At 44.5% G+C, this 12,617-nt stretch overlaps 2 protein-coding genes across 3 annotated transcripts in view; both read left to right on the plus strand.

Annotated features, from left to right (window-relative positions):
- Positions 1–11,028, plus strand: part of LOC137908846 (glycolipid transfer protein-like) — a 46,922-nt gene extending 35,894 nt beyond the window's left edge. Inside the window, exons 2-6 of the mRNA XM_068753266.1 lie at positions 9,556–9,668; positions 10,032–10,090; positions 10,171–10,304; positions 10,416–10,566; positions 10,819–11,028. Of these exons, the coding sequence (XP_068609367.1) occupies positions 9,566–9,668; positions 10,032–10,090; positions 10,171–10,304; positions 10,416–10,566; positions 10,819–11,001 (630 nt within the window). The 5' untranslated portion in view covers positions 9,556–9,565 and the 3' untranslated portion in view covers positions 11,002–11,028. The remainder of the gene's footprint in view (positions 1–9,555; positions 9,669–10,031; positions 10,091–10,170; positions 10,305–10,415; positions 10,567–10,818) is intronic.
- On the plus strand, positions 669–7,684 carry LOC137908299 (ARF GTPase-activating protein GIT2-like). Of its 2 annotated transcripts, XM_068752684.1 has the most exons (20): positions 669–720; positions 1,356–1,489; positions 2,064–2,176; positions 2,394–2,499; positions 2,799–2,885; positions 2,993–3,123; positions 3,359–3,453; positions 3,546–3,591; positions 3,848–3,899; positions 4,010–4,082; positions 4,199–4,296; positions 4,389–4,500; positions 4,665–4,816; positions 4,945–5,097; positions 5,669–5,881; positions 6,034–6,123; positions 6,634–6,714; positions 6,790–6,977; positions 7,224–7,287; positions 7,478–7,684. In XM_068752684.1, the coding sequence occupies exons 1-20, from the start codon at positions 669–671 to the stop codon at positions 7,682–7,684; spliced, it is 2,247 nt and encodes a 748-aa protein (XP_068608785.1). The 2 variants fall into 2 exon arrangements, with proteins under 2 accessions (XP_068608785.1, XP_068608786.1); XM_068752685.1 differs by lacking the exon at positions 6,034–6,123.
- Positions 11,029–12,617: the final 1,589 nt, after the last annotated feature.

Raw genomic sequence — 12,617 nt, forward strand, 5'->3', positions numbered from 1 at the left:
GTGGCGCAGTGGTAAGCACTGTTGCCTCACAGCAAGATGGTCGTGGGTTCGTCCCCGGCTTGTGGCCATTCTGTGAGGAGTTTGCATGTTCTCCCCGTGTCTGCGTGGGTTCTCTCCGGGTTCTCCGGCTTCCTCCCACCTCCAAAGACATGCGGCCTAGGCTGATTGGTGGCACTAAATTGTCCATAGGTGTGAGTGTGAGTGTGTGTGTGGCTGGTTGTCTGTCTCTGTGTTGCCCTGCGATGAACTGGCGGCTTGTCCAGGGTGTCCCCTGCCTCTCGCCCGTTGACTGCTGGGATTGGCTCCAGCTTGGCCCGTGACCCGATAGCGGAATAAGCGGTTAGAAAATGAAAAAAAAAAAATATTCACTATTTTCAAATGAAGCAAGGAAGGAAGTGGACAAGGAGGAATCTTCTTGAATAGGACACTGCTTTGTAATTCCCCTTCGCAAAGGTGGCCCCGCCTCCGAAGGAGAAGAAGAAGAAGAAGAAGAAGAAGAAGAAGAAGAAGAAGAAGAAGACATTGCTCTGCTCGACAGCAGAACGGCTAACTCTATTGCAGCAGTGTTGGTTTGCCTGCATTGACCGCTGCAACACAACCTGTTAGGTCGGACTGTCCTATCTTGTCTATCCGTCTGTCGTGGGAGACCCAAGGATTTCTATCAAGGGATGTCAAAGAGAGTACGAAGCAGAGAGGTCTGCGCTGATTGCAGCGCTACGGGTAATGATGCCAAACCAGGCTAACTTCAGCAGCCTAGCTAAACAGCTAATGATGCCAAACCAGGCTAACTTCAGCAGCCTAGCTAAACAGCTAATGATGCCAAACCAAGCTAACTTCAGCAGCCTAGCTAAACGGCTAATGATGCCAAACCAAGCTAACTTCAGCAGCCTAGCTAAACGGCTAATGATGTCAGACAAAGCTATCCGTGTTAACTTTACCAATTGCTCACAACTTATTTCCGAGTAAAATATATTACGTTTGTTGTAAATGTTTTTTTTCCTTTTTTGCTGGCGTTAAGTCTTAGTAATAACAACCTGTGAGAATCTCCTGAATTATTTTTGTTAGCTTAGCATAGTGGGAAGAATTGGCTTAATTAGTCCGCTAAAGCTAACAAACTTATTGATTATACGTAAGTCGCTAATATTGTCGTAACGTAGACGAACACACACGGCTGTGTTCGCGGTCGTGATTTTTTTTTGGATGTGTAGAAGTCCTAAAGGAGCAACTAGTCTGTCGCTGTCTGTTGCGGAAAAAGCTGGAATGTAAACATTACCATTTGACATTTAACTGAAGGGCGTCTGTACGTCGGGGCTTTTCGTTAACCAAGGTTTACTAGCATTGGCATCTCATTCCAGAGCCTCGCTGGGCCTCAGTCAACAGGGGTGTGTTAATCTGCGATGAGTGCTGCAGCATCCATCGAGGTCTGGGTCGACACAGCTCTCAAGTTCGACATCTGACTCATTCTCCATGGCCATCCGCCCAGTTACAGGTGAGGGACAGGAGCACAACGTGGTTTTATGGACACACATGCAACCTCAAAGGCCTGCATTCCAAAGATCATGATCATACTAGAGTTGCCATCACAGCTGCCGATCTTGAGTTCCTCGGAATATCTGTGGTTTGTTTTTGTTTTTTTGAAGTTGCAGCATGTCAATCCAGAAATGTTACAGAACCTGAGGCCTTTGTCTCTGAGGAAATGGTTATTCTTCAGGAATGCTGCAAGACGTTTGTGCATCACATTTGCAGACGGTCGTGGAGCTGAAGCTTTTCATCAAGGCTTTGAATAATTTTGAGACTGCAATAATTATCAAAAGTAACATGTTGTATTATATTTAGGAAAACAACAGTTGCAATATCTATTCTAGCCATTTAATCTGGCGGATCTGGTAAACTGATGAATACAATAGTTTGTCAAGAAGCCTTATTATGCAATGGAAGTTGAATAATTTGACTTTGAAATGTATTTCATTAATGGAAGCAATGGTTACACAGTCAGGCGCATCACGTAAAGGGCAGCTTTATATACGGTGTAAGTGATTCCGTGGTTTCGTGTTCTAATCTAGATGGTCCAGACGCTGTACGGCAATGGAGCTAATTCTATCTGGGAGCATAGCCTTCTGGATCCTTCCTCTTCAGTGAGTGTCAAGCGCAAAGCGAACCCCCAGGACAGAGTTCAGTGAGTGCCTTTCAGGATTCTCTTGTCATTATGCATTAGTTAGCTGTGTTTTTTTTTTTATTATTATTTAAGTGCTACTGTCTAAATTGATTTACAGTGATAAGATCATTGACATTAAATTCCAACTGTACCGGGATCAGAACTCGCAGCAAATTTGTCTCTGTACCTTTTAAGAAATTAGGAGACTTGCAGATGTGAAAATTAATTACTTTTCCAGTCTTAACAAGACGGAGTTCATCAAGGCCAAATATCAGATGCTTGCGTATGTTCATCGAATGCCTTGTCGTGAGGATGACAGTGTAACCGCAAAAGACCTCAGCAAGGTGATTCATCTTTTTGTTGTTGTTGTTGTCATTTCACTTAATTTGCTATCAATTTTTAGATGTTGGCAATCCAACCCTTTGTCCCATAAGTTTATATAGAATCTTATAGACGTGGATGTTTAGATTGACGTATCTGTGTACCTTAAAAAAAAAAAAGCAATTCCCCTCTGTGTCCTTTACGTACAGTAATCTACTGCCAAATGTATTAATCAGTTATGGGTACATGCATCTAGTGAAACTAGTACCTGGTACATACATTCCACAGTGACTGAAACACATTACTGTCCATCTCCTTTCAGCAACTTCATTCCAGTGTTCGGACCGGAAACCTGGAGACTTGTCTAAGACTGCTATCTTTGGGAGCACAGGCTAACTTCTTCCATCCAGTAAGTGTAGTTAAACAAGTGTAAGTGTATAACAAAACAAATAACACATTTTGAGGTTTAGGCATAATGCAAATATTGTATTTTTGTCTTGTTTTTTGGGACAACAGGAGAAAGGAAATACTGCATTACACATAGCAGCAAAAGCAGGACAGAATTTACAAGCAGAACTGTTGGCAGTTTATGGAGCTGATCCCGGGGCGCTGGACTCCAGTGGAAAGACCCCCGTGGATTACGCTAGGTAAAATATAACCTACGTTTTTTTTATTTTATTTATCTTTTCATTGTAATTGTTGTGCTCAATCATGGTTCTATCTATGAGCTGTAAGACTGGACCAACACTGTTGACATTATACGAGTTGCCAAAACCATCCTTTGTACTCAGAAATGTAATTGTAAATTGTACAGACGCAAGTAGAATTGACTTATTTCTGAGCCTTTTTTCTGAAACATGACCTTCGCTTCATAATCTGCAGACAAGCGGGTAGTCAGGATCTGGCAGGAAGGCTAGTGGAGATTCAGTACGAACTCACTGACCGCTTAACATTTTACCTTTGTGGTAGAAGGCCAGGTAAGGAGGTAACCGTACATCAATTCTGCCTGCTGCTTGGAGACTGAGAGCTGTTGTAGTTGCTTCACCTTCATCTCCTTGTTGTGCCATAGATCACAGAAATGGGCAGCACTTCATCATCCCACAGATGGCAGACAGGTAATAAGTAGGGGGATTTCGCAGCTAAATTTAAATTGATAAACGTAGGGGGGGGGGGGGAAGCTTGTGGTCCACTGCTCCAGGCATTACTTTAACTCTGTTTGAAAGTGCAATACGCATTAAATAAATAATTACCATCTTATCTTTCCTATGCCACATTCTTTTGATGGATAAGGAATGAGTAAGTATTCTTGTCAATTTTTGACAATTTTTGAGTCTGCATAAAATTAATCTGCGAAACATTTTCATCTTCAAGCAGCCTGGATTTGTCTGAGTTTGCTAAAGCTGCAAAGAAGAAGCTCCAGTCGGTGAGACGTTTTTTTTTTTACACGCAGCTCCATCTCCAGGGTGTTTTCTCTTATTCAGTTGCTTCTCGGCGTTGAATATGAGACGAGACTTGTGAGTGTTTGTCTTCCAGCTGACGAACCACCAGTTTGAAGAGCTCGCCATGGACGTTTATGACGAAGTCGACAGAAGAGAAACGGATGCAGGTGAAAAAATTCTGAGATTGGAAAATGTGCACTGTTTGCTTGCACTGAAATTTCTCTCGTATACATGCGTATATATATATATATATATACACATCTCTTCTGTTTTGTTTCATCAGTGTGGCTGGCGACTCAGAACCACAGCACACTTGTGACAGACACCACAGTTGTGCCTTTTCTGCCTGTCAATCCTGAGTACTCGTCCACCCGAAACCAGGCGAGTGCTGCCTTTGGTGTTGAAACCTCAATTGGATGGTTTGATTGATGCAATAGATTTCTGGTCATGTTGTAATACATTTGTTTTTACAGGGCCGTCAAAAGCTGGCCAGGTTTAGTGCTCACGAATTTGCCACCCTGGTTATCGATATCCTAACCGATGCTAAACGACGGCAGTGGGGTAATTCCTGCGAAAGCCCCAAAGGTATGATATGCCCTACTTTTCTTTTTAATTTTAAAGACTACATTTTCATGGTATTGTAATTTTCTCGGGGATATACAATTGTGGCACGGTAAATAAAAAGATATCTGCACAGTAATGTATAATTATTTGCGCTCTCATACTTGGATCTGGTGTTTTGCTTTCAGACAGTGTCGAGCTGATCCTTCAGGGAATAGATGGTCGGCATAGCAGCGGGAGCCAGGACAATGACCAGCCAGATTATGACAGTGTGGCATCAGATGAAGATCCAGCTCAAGAGGCCACTTGTGGGGACAGCTGCAATGACAGCAGAACCAAGGTTTTTGTTTGTTTGTTTGTTTGTAACATTCAGCAGTCAAAATATTTAAATACACCTTACCGGTACTTTAAAAAAAACAAAAAAAACTTGCAAATAAATTCCATCCTGTGTAACATGTTCTGCTGCAGAGTTCAGAGTCATCCGACTTGTCAGACGGACCAATCACAGTGCAGGAGTTCATGGAGGTGAAGAGCGCCCTCACTGCATCCGAAGCCAAAATACAACAGCTTCTAAAAGTCAACTGTCACCTGAGTGAAGAGCTGCGGATGATGCAGGGCAAGGTGAGTAAATTCCCCCGTAACTAAGGAGTGTGATCTGTGATCCCGAGTCTTCTGTGGTTTTACATTCCAGAACTCCTGGAAATATTCTGCAAGGATAAGGACAGCCACTGTTCTCACTGATATCACCATTTCCGTATAGAAAGTTCGACCAAATGACACATTATTTAGACTTTTTCCGCATTTGGCAGATCGACTGACTTTGCTGTTTCTGTTCATGCCTTGCGGTTTGTGTGCGTAAACTAAATGACGCTATCTATGCTTTTTAAAGTGTTGTTAATGTAAATAAGGGCAACGGCTTCACCTGCAGGTTTCTCAAGAGGCCGCTGAGGTTATCGTTTCGTTTTTTTATATCAACGCAGTTTTAGCAGTTCAAAAACAATTATTTTTTTCCTTTCGTGAGAAAGATACCAGAAACAAAGGAGAGGCGAAGATGAGCTCGACGTTGAGGAATGGCTTTCCTCTTGGAGGCTTCGGGTGTATTCCTCTCTATTATTGATGTGCTGTCAGACTGGTGTAAGGAGCTCATCCCCCACGGCAACGGTTGAATTGAAAGATGCTTTGTTCTCTTCAGCTTAACTCCCTGCAGACAGAAAACACAACACTGAAATGGCAGCCGGCCCCCAGCGGACAGCAACCACCGCAGGGACCCGCTGCTCGCCACCCACCCCGCGGAGGTCGTGCCATGTCGATGTATGAGACGGGCTCCGGTCCGAGGCAGTACCCCCACCGGGGTGAGGTGGCCCGGCATGAGGACGGAGTGGTTTTACAGCCCTTCCCCACCAACGTAAGCACAGATGCAGGGCCGCTCCTGCTGGGTTTGTACTCCGAAGACGAGGTGATGGCGCTTGGCATGTGGCGGGCGTTGGTTTATCATTCAGTCGGTCTTTTATCGCATCTCGACACGAGTATGCTCAACTTGGTTTGACCCCTTTCTAGATTGGAAGGGGTCCCTTGGGGACGGCAGCTTCCTCACTCCCTACCTTCCCCTCTTCCCGGTCCTGGTCGCGGGATGAGAGATCTCGAAGGGTTAAGTACTGAAGTTTCCCCGGGGTTCAGAGGCAGAGCTCCCCCCCCCCCCCCCCCAGGGGACATGCTTGATCTTATGGCCTTCTCTCTCTCTGACTTGTGCTTCTGCCTGCCTGCTTTTCGTCCACAGCAAGCCTTTAGCAAGAGCCGTTTATGGTCAATTCATCAAAGGTGATGGTGAAACGTGAGACGATCTGGCCAAGCGGATTGACAAAATGGCTCGTGGACAGTATGCTGCTTATTACTCCTCACCGCTATGCCCACAGTTTGCGTTAGGATTTCTTGGTGCTGACTAATTGCATCCACCGCACTGTTACCACGACAACCTCGTTATTTCCTGTCTTCTCTTGGTTTGCTTTCCAGCCCGTCTGTCTGATAATGTGAACCTGGGATTGAGTTCACAAAATGCATGATTCAGATTTGTACTTACCGACAGTTTCTTCTGTGCCAATCATTTACAGTGTCGGGTGTGTTTGACTGTAAACCCCCCCCCCCCCGGTGTCTCTGTAGGGCTGTAGCCTGGAAGGACACACTATCATGCTGGAGAGGGATTACGACGCCACGCCCAACCACTCTGAACAGGAAGAGACGGTGTAAGAAAACCCAGCTTTGTATTCCCTGATGGGAAAATGGTGTTAAGAAGAATGTTGTGTCTCTTCATTATAGTCCGCCCACGCAGAGATGAGTCCGTTTCCTCTTTATTTTGGCAGATGCCCTCTTCCAGCCGCCGACGCAGCGGAGGCGGAGGAAGACGCCACCCTGCCGTGCACGGAGGACGTCATCTCTAAGACGGAGCAGATCACGAAGAACATACAGGAGCTTCTGAGAGCTGCGCAGGAGACCAACCACGAAAGGTAGTTCTTCTTTATAGATTCAAAATGGTGAGGGAGCGAGTCTCAAGGTTCTGAAACGTCCGATGTACCGAAAGCGGCGTGACGATTCTCGCGTCGGTTCCTCTCATTATTCCACGAGCTGGAAACCAGTACAATATCTATAACCAAAACAGCAGAAATTGGTTTTCCACTGCTGGACGTGCAGATTGCTGCCGTTCAGTATCTTCCTCACGAACGACTCCACCCTCTGGTCTCCGTGTCTCGTAGCTTCCTGCCTTGCTCGGAAAAGATCTGCGTTGCTGTGACCGAAATGGCTGCTCTGTTTCCCAAGGTAAGATGACTCTCACCTTGGTTTCCTGTTTAAAAGCAGCTAAAAGCAAACCCTAGGGTTTATTGATGGTGGGTGTACTCTGCTTGGTTTTCGTGTTTACCCACACGCGGAGTCTGCCGGTTGATTTTATAGACATTCTCGCATCGGGTCCCGTTGTTGAGTCAACATTACTCCCTCTCTCCCTCCACAGAGGCCGTCCTCAGAGACTGTGCGAGGGTCTCTGTGTCTGCTTACCTCTAGCGCCAGCCGGCTGCACGGGGAGTGCCAGAAGGCGGCAGAGCACGACCCGTGCCCGTCGGACATTCAGCTGGTCACCCAGCAGGTCATTCAGTGCGCCTATGACATTGCCAAAGCTGCCAAGCAACTTGTCACCGCGACGCCCAAAGAAAACAACTAAAGGCGTTTTCGTCTGCCCACACCATCCGGTGTGAGCGTTCCCGAAACATTCCTTGAGGTGTGGGAGATCTTAAAAACAAAATAAAAAGATATTCCGTGCAAAATATAGGTGATCGGATAATGTTGTTTGCTATTTTATCGAGTAAAAAAAATAAAATAACATGGAGTTGTAGGGGAACAATTTTTAAGATGCAGGTCAGGGTGTTACTATGAGTTACCGCTCACGCAGTGTCGCCACGGTTTCCAAAAGTCCATTGTTGTGAGTAGATGTGAAATAATTAGAAGGTGCAGCTGCAGCTTTTTGAGCTGAGAGGTTAGAATTGTGCAAAGACGCCTCCGTCGAGCACCATGTAAGAGCAGCGGTAGCAAACTCTCGTTCCATCCGGCAGCCGCAGCGACTGATTCTACGGCTCGCTCCGTCTGCACCGGTTTACCATGCGTTCATAAAGCCTCTTGTGTTTTTGGAGTCCTAATGTTACAGCCATGCTTCTGGTGATGTGCGTGTGTGTGTGCACGAGCCAGAGATGGCCTCAATGGCCTGTGTTAAATCCATTTTGAATAGCATAATGCAAGTATATAAAGATGTATGTATCCATTTTAATTCTTTATGCTATTTATAAACTGTGTCATACCTCTGAGAAAATGCCAAATGTTTATTTTCATAAGCTTTCGCTCAACACGATGTTCCTGAGAGACTATTGTTCTGTGATTTGGGATGTCTGAGCTGGCAGAAGGGTTAGGAGGAGGGACCTTGTTTATTTTGTGTGGTACTTTAAGTCCCGGCGTGTTGGATGCTACAGCGACGGTTTACAATCACCTATAAAGTAAATGGGGCCCTAAGGGGGGGGGTTAAAGTCCCTATTGTGGAATCTGGGGTCGAATTTGAACCAGAGGTGGTCAGAGAACTGGGACACGATACACAAGGTTTAAAGATGGGCTAATCTGTCACATTTGTTATGACGACGCATCTGAGTGTAATAAATTGAGTAATGACACATTTCACTACTTATTAGGTCAATGAGGGAGAACGTCTTACTGTTTGTCTAAAAGTTGCAGTCGTGACTAATTTGCAAATGTTCAGACTCCAGCGACCGACAATAGGACGAGTCAACATCCTTCCAAAATGAAGTAAGCAAAGATTTTAAAATTATTCACCACTTTAAGATATATATATCGATTAACTACTGTTACTCTGATAAAGTACGTGTATTTGGTTACTTTCCGCCCTTGGCGTTGACCCTGACATTGGACTTTGTAATACCGCTGCCTCTGAGCTTAATAACAGGTGTAATAAAGCTTCACTTGTACCTTATTGCTGTCTTTCAACATGTGTATTCATGAGAAGCCAATTGGAAACTATACTTTCACATATACTCTTACATACACTAGTATACTCCCACCTCTTATTCCCTGACGATCACTGGTATACTCATGTACATTAGTATTCCGTAGCACTGGTGTACTCTCATCCACATTTGTATTCCCTTATATACATTGGTATACTCTTGTATTTGTAGTCCCTGATATACTCTCACCTATATTAGCATTCTGTCACCTAGACTAGTATCCTCTCACATGCACTAGTATACTATTGTGCACGGCACGCACACACACACACACCAATAATAGAGTACATTATAATGCACTTATATTTCTGTCATGCAAACTCTATCATTCTGTCAAAAACACGCAGATCTTACTTCGTCAGACTATACTATACTATACTATGCTATACTATACTATACTATACAGGTAAAGTTTCGCACCTGTAGGAGGATTAAAGCGCGCGCGGGGCTCGTCTGCGCGTCCCCGCCCACCGGACCGGAAGAGCAGTTCCGGGTTCTTCGCAGCGCTTCACCGGGGGGGGGGGCCCGCTTGAACCATGTCTCTGCTGCTGGATAACGAGTTCAGAGAGCTGCCCGCCGACGGCTCCATCGACACCAAGCTGTTCCTGGAGGCCGTGTCTCACCTGCCCTCGTTCTTCGGTGAGTGCGCGCTGCGCGTCCGTCCGCGTCCACTGTTACGCGTAACGTAGCCCGTCTGGAAACACGCCGAGTCGGCGCTGCTGACGCGGCGCGGTCACGGCTCAGGCTTTGAGGACTTGTTCCTCGTGACGCGTTAGTTCCGGTGACTTTGCTGTTAAATGTCACCCGAACGAGAAGCGCTGCTGGGCGGCGGCGCGCACATTGGCCTCATTGTGCACGAACTGTGCGTGTTTTCTTTTTCTTTTTCAACTAAATGTGTCTCGCGTCGCGCGCACCCGAGCCGGGCACAAGCGCGCACCTGTGCGTCGAAGCCATTCATATTTTATATTGACTTGCTTCTCAAATGTCTCGGTTCTCTTTCAGACTGCATGGGATCGAGAATATTCTCCATCATCAAGTCAGACATCAGTGGAAACATAACGGTGAGAGACGCTCACGTCTCTAAACGCGAGATGTGAACGTCTCCTAAAAGCAAACTCAACCCAAAGGTGGCTTCTTTCAGAAAATTAAAGCCGTCTACCTCAAGGATCCCGTGAAGTACGTCACCCTCCGGGACATCGTGGTGGCAGAACGAGAATCCAACGCGGCAGAGTGGCCCAAAGTCGGGGCGACGTTGGCGCTGATGTGGCTGAAGAGGTGGTAAACGCTCTCTGAGTGCTGGATATGTTGACCTTTCACCCGCTGAACGGAAACCCACAGGCTCACTTCTTGTGTTTTTTTTTTCTTTCTGCATGGTCTCTCCTGCAGAGGTCTCCGTTTCATACAGGTCCTCCTGCAGAGTTTGGCAGACGGAGACCGGGACGAGAACAACCCCAACCACATTCGGGTTAACGTCGTCAAAGCGTACGAGCAAGCGCTGGAGAAGTACCACGGTTGGTTGGTTCAAAACGTTTTCAACGTGAGTAAAGAGGGTCCCGGGTTATATGTTTCTTGTTGTCATGCAACAGGAGTACGGGGGGGGGGGGGGGGGGGTACCATCTCCTGAAGGCTCCTGTTTGCCTTGGGCCCACATCCTGTGCTTAATTTGTTCTCTATAACATTGTGAGCAAACTTATTTTCAGTAAAGCTTTAATTAACCCATTTCCACCTCACGGTTGTGGCTGATTTTCCTCCTCCTCCTCCTCTCCTTCTTCTTCTTCGTTGATTGCAGGCAGCGTTACTTGCAGCTCCCTACAGGTCAAACTTCCTGAAGGCTCTGTCAAAAGGGCAGGAGGTGAAAGAGGAGGACTGCATGGAACATGTACGTCGGTTCCTGGTGAATTACACCACCACTGTAGACGCCATCTATGAGCTGTACGCTGATTTGAATGCGGAGCTGGATTACACCGCTTGATGTCCCAGAACGCGTCGGGATTATCTGACAAACATTCCAAGTGTCGGTCAAGTCCGGTTTTTAGCTTTGTGTGTGTGTTTTACTTGTTATTTTTAGTATCCTATTTATTACTTTGATTGCTGATGAGCTGAATTATGATTTTCTTGAATTGTTGCATGTATCACTGTAATTTGATTAATCAGCATTATATATTTCATTTTAAAATGGTGCCTTAAATTTCAACCATTGATTTATGATTCCTGCAGGAGTGTTATTGGGTGGTGTCGCGGCTGTATGTCCTTAACAGGTGACTTTCAATTACACACAAAGCCTTCTAAATATTTAAGAAGTATACATTCATTCCTAATTAATCACCTACAGACGTTTGTAGAGCCAGAAGGATTTTTAGTTTTTTTTTTTATGGCTTTACCTGTGTGGTGTGTTTGTACTGTTTAACAGGTGTGGTTATCCTGTGCTGTTTTTTTTTTTTTCTGTCACTGATCTTGTTTCCAGTGATATCATGTCCTCTTGAATATTCTTGACGTAATTTCTTTCAAGATTCTTCAATAACGATTAAAATAATGTGAATTTTTCTAAGCAAGCTGCACCTTTTATAGATAACATCAGACTTCTGTATTGGAATTTGTATATAAATGGTTGACTCTGGAATTGCCTAAAACGATTTTAATGTATATTTTATGGATAAATTAAATTGTGTTTCATAAATTAAACACTAGATGGCGATATTTGCTTTTTTTCCCCTCATTCCTATTGGGGAAAACAATGTTAAAAAAAATTATATTCTAGCATGATAATTTAAATCACTTGCAAAACCTGTTTTGATTTACATTTATAATCCCGTAAAAGCAATATAATGCACCTTCAAATGCTCTAAAGTGCCACGACATTTTCATCTCTGGGCTAGAATATTTTTAAAAGAAATTGCTGAAAGATTTATGGACTGTATTTGGTTTTGAACATTTAAATTTTCTAACTGTAAATTGGAAGGAGATCCCCTCCCTTCTTTATTTCCCCAGATTTAGGGGACTTTCCGGCACTATATAAATAAAATAAAATTGAATTATTACCATCTAGGTTATCTGTTTTGTAATTGACTTTTCAGAATGGATGTGCTTTTTTTTGTGTTTATGGTGACCTAAACTACATTACGGCTGCAGCATCCAATTTAAAAGGACGGATGATGCAAATAAGAGGCGCAGGCAGGCAGGCAGGCCATCAGAGATTAGCAATTTAATAGCCGAGTAAAGACGAGACCATTTCCCAATAATGTGAAGCATAATATTCCTGTTCTTATTTCTGGGAGCGTGTGATTCCATGCATGAATGTTGCACGGAGTAAACCCTGTGTGCAATTATTCATGTGTATTTTCAAGTATTCAATGACTTCTGCCTCAAGTGTTGACCATCCACCTACAATAATGAGATTTGATATACCAACTCGCATCATTTACAGAGAAATCAGTCCAAAAATGTTCGGCTGAGGTTATGAGAATCAAAATTAGATCGGTGACTGAAGAAGCTGCCAGCCTGGCGGATCTTTCTGTAACTGGTTTTTATCTTTCATGAATATCTTGCACATCCAGCAGATAATTATAATGACACATAACACAAACTATT

This window comes from Brachionichthys hirsutus, chromosome 19 (assembly GCF_040956055.1).
Source record: "Brachionichthys hirsutus isolate HB-005 chromosome 19, CSIRO-AGI_Bhir_v1, whole genome shotgun sequence".
In the NCBI taxonomy this organism is placed as follows: Eukaryota; Metazoa; Chordata; class Actinopteri; order Lophiiformes; family Brachionichthyidae; genus Brachionichthys; species Brachionichthys hirsutus.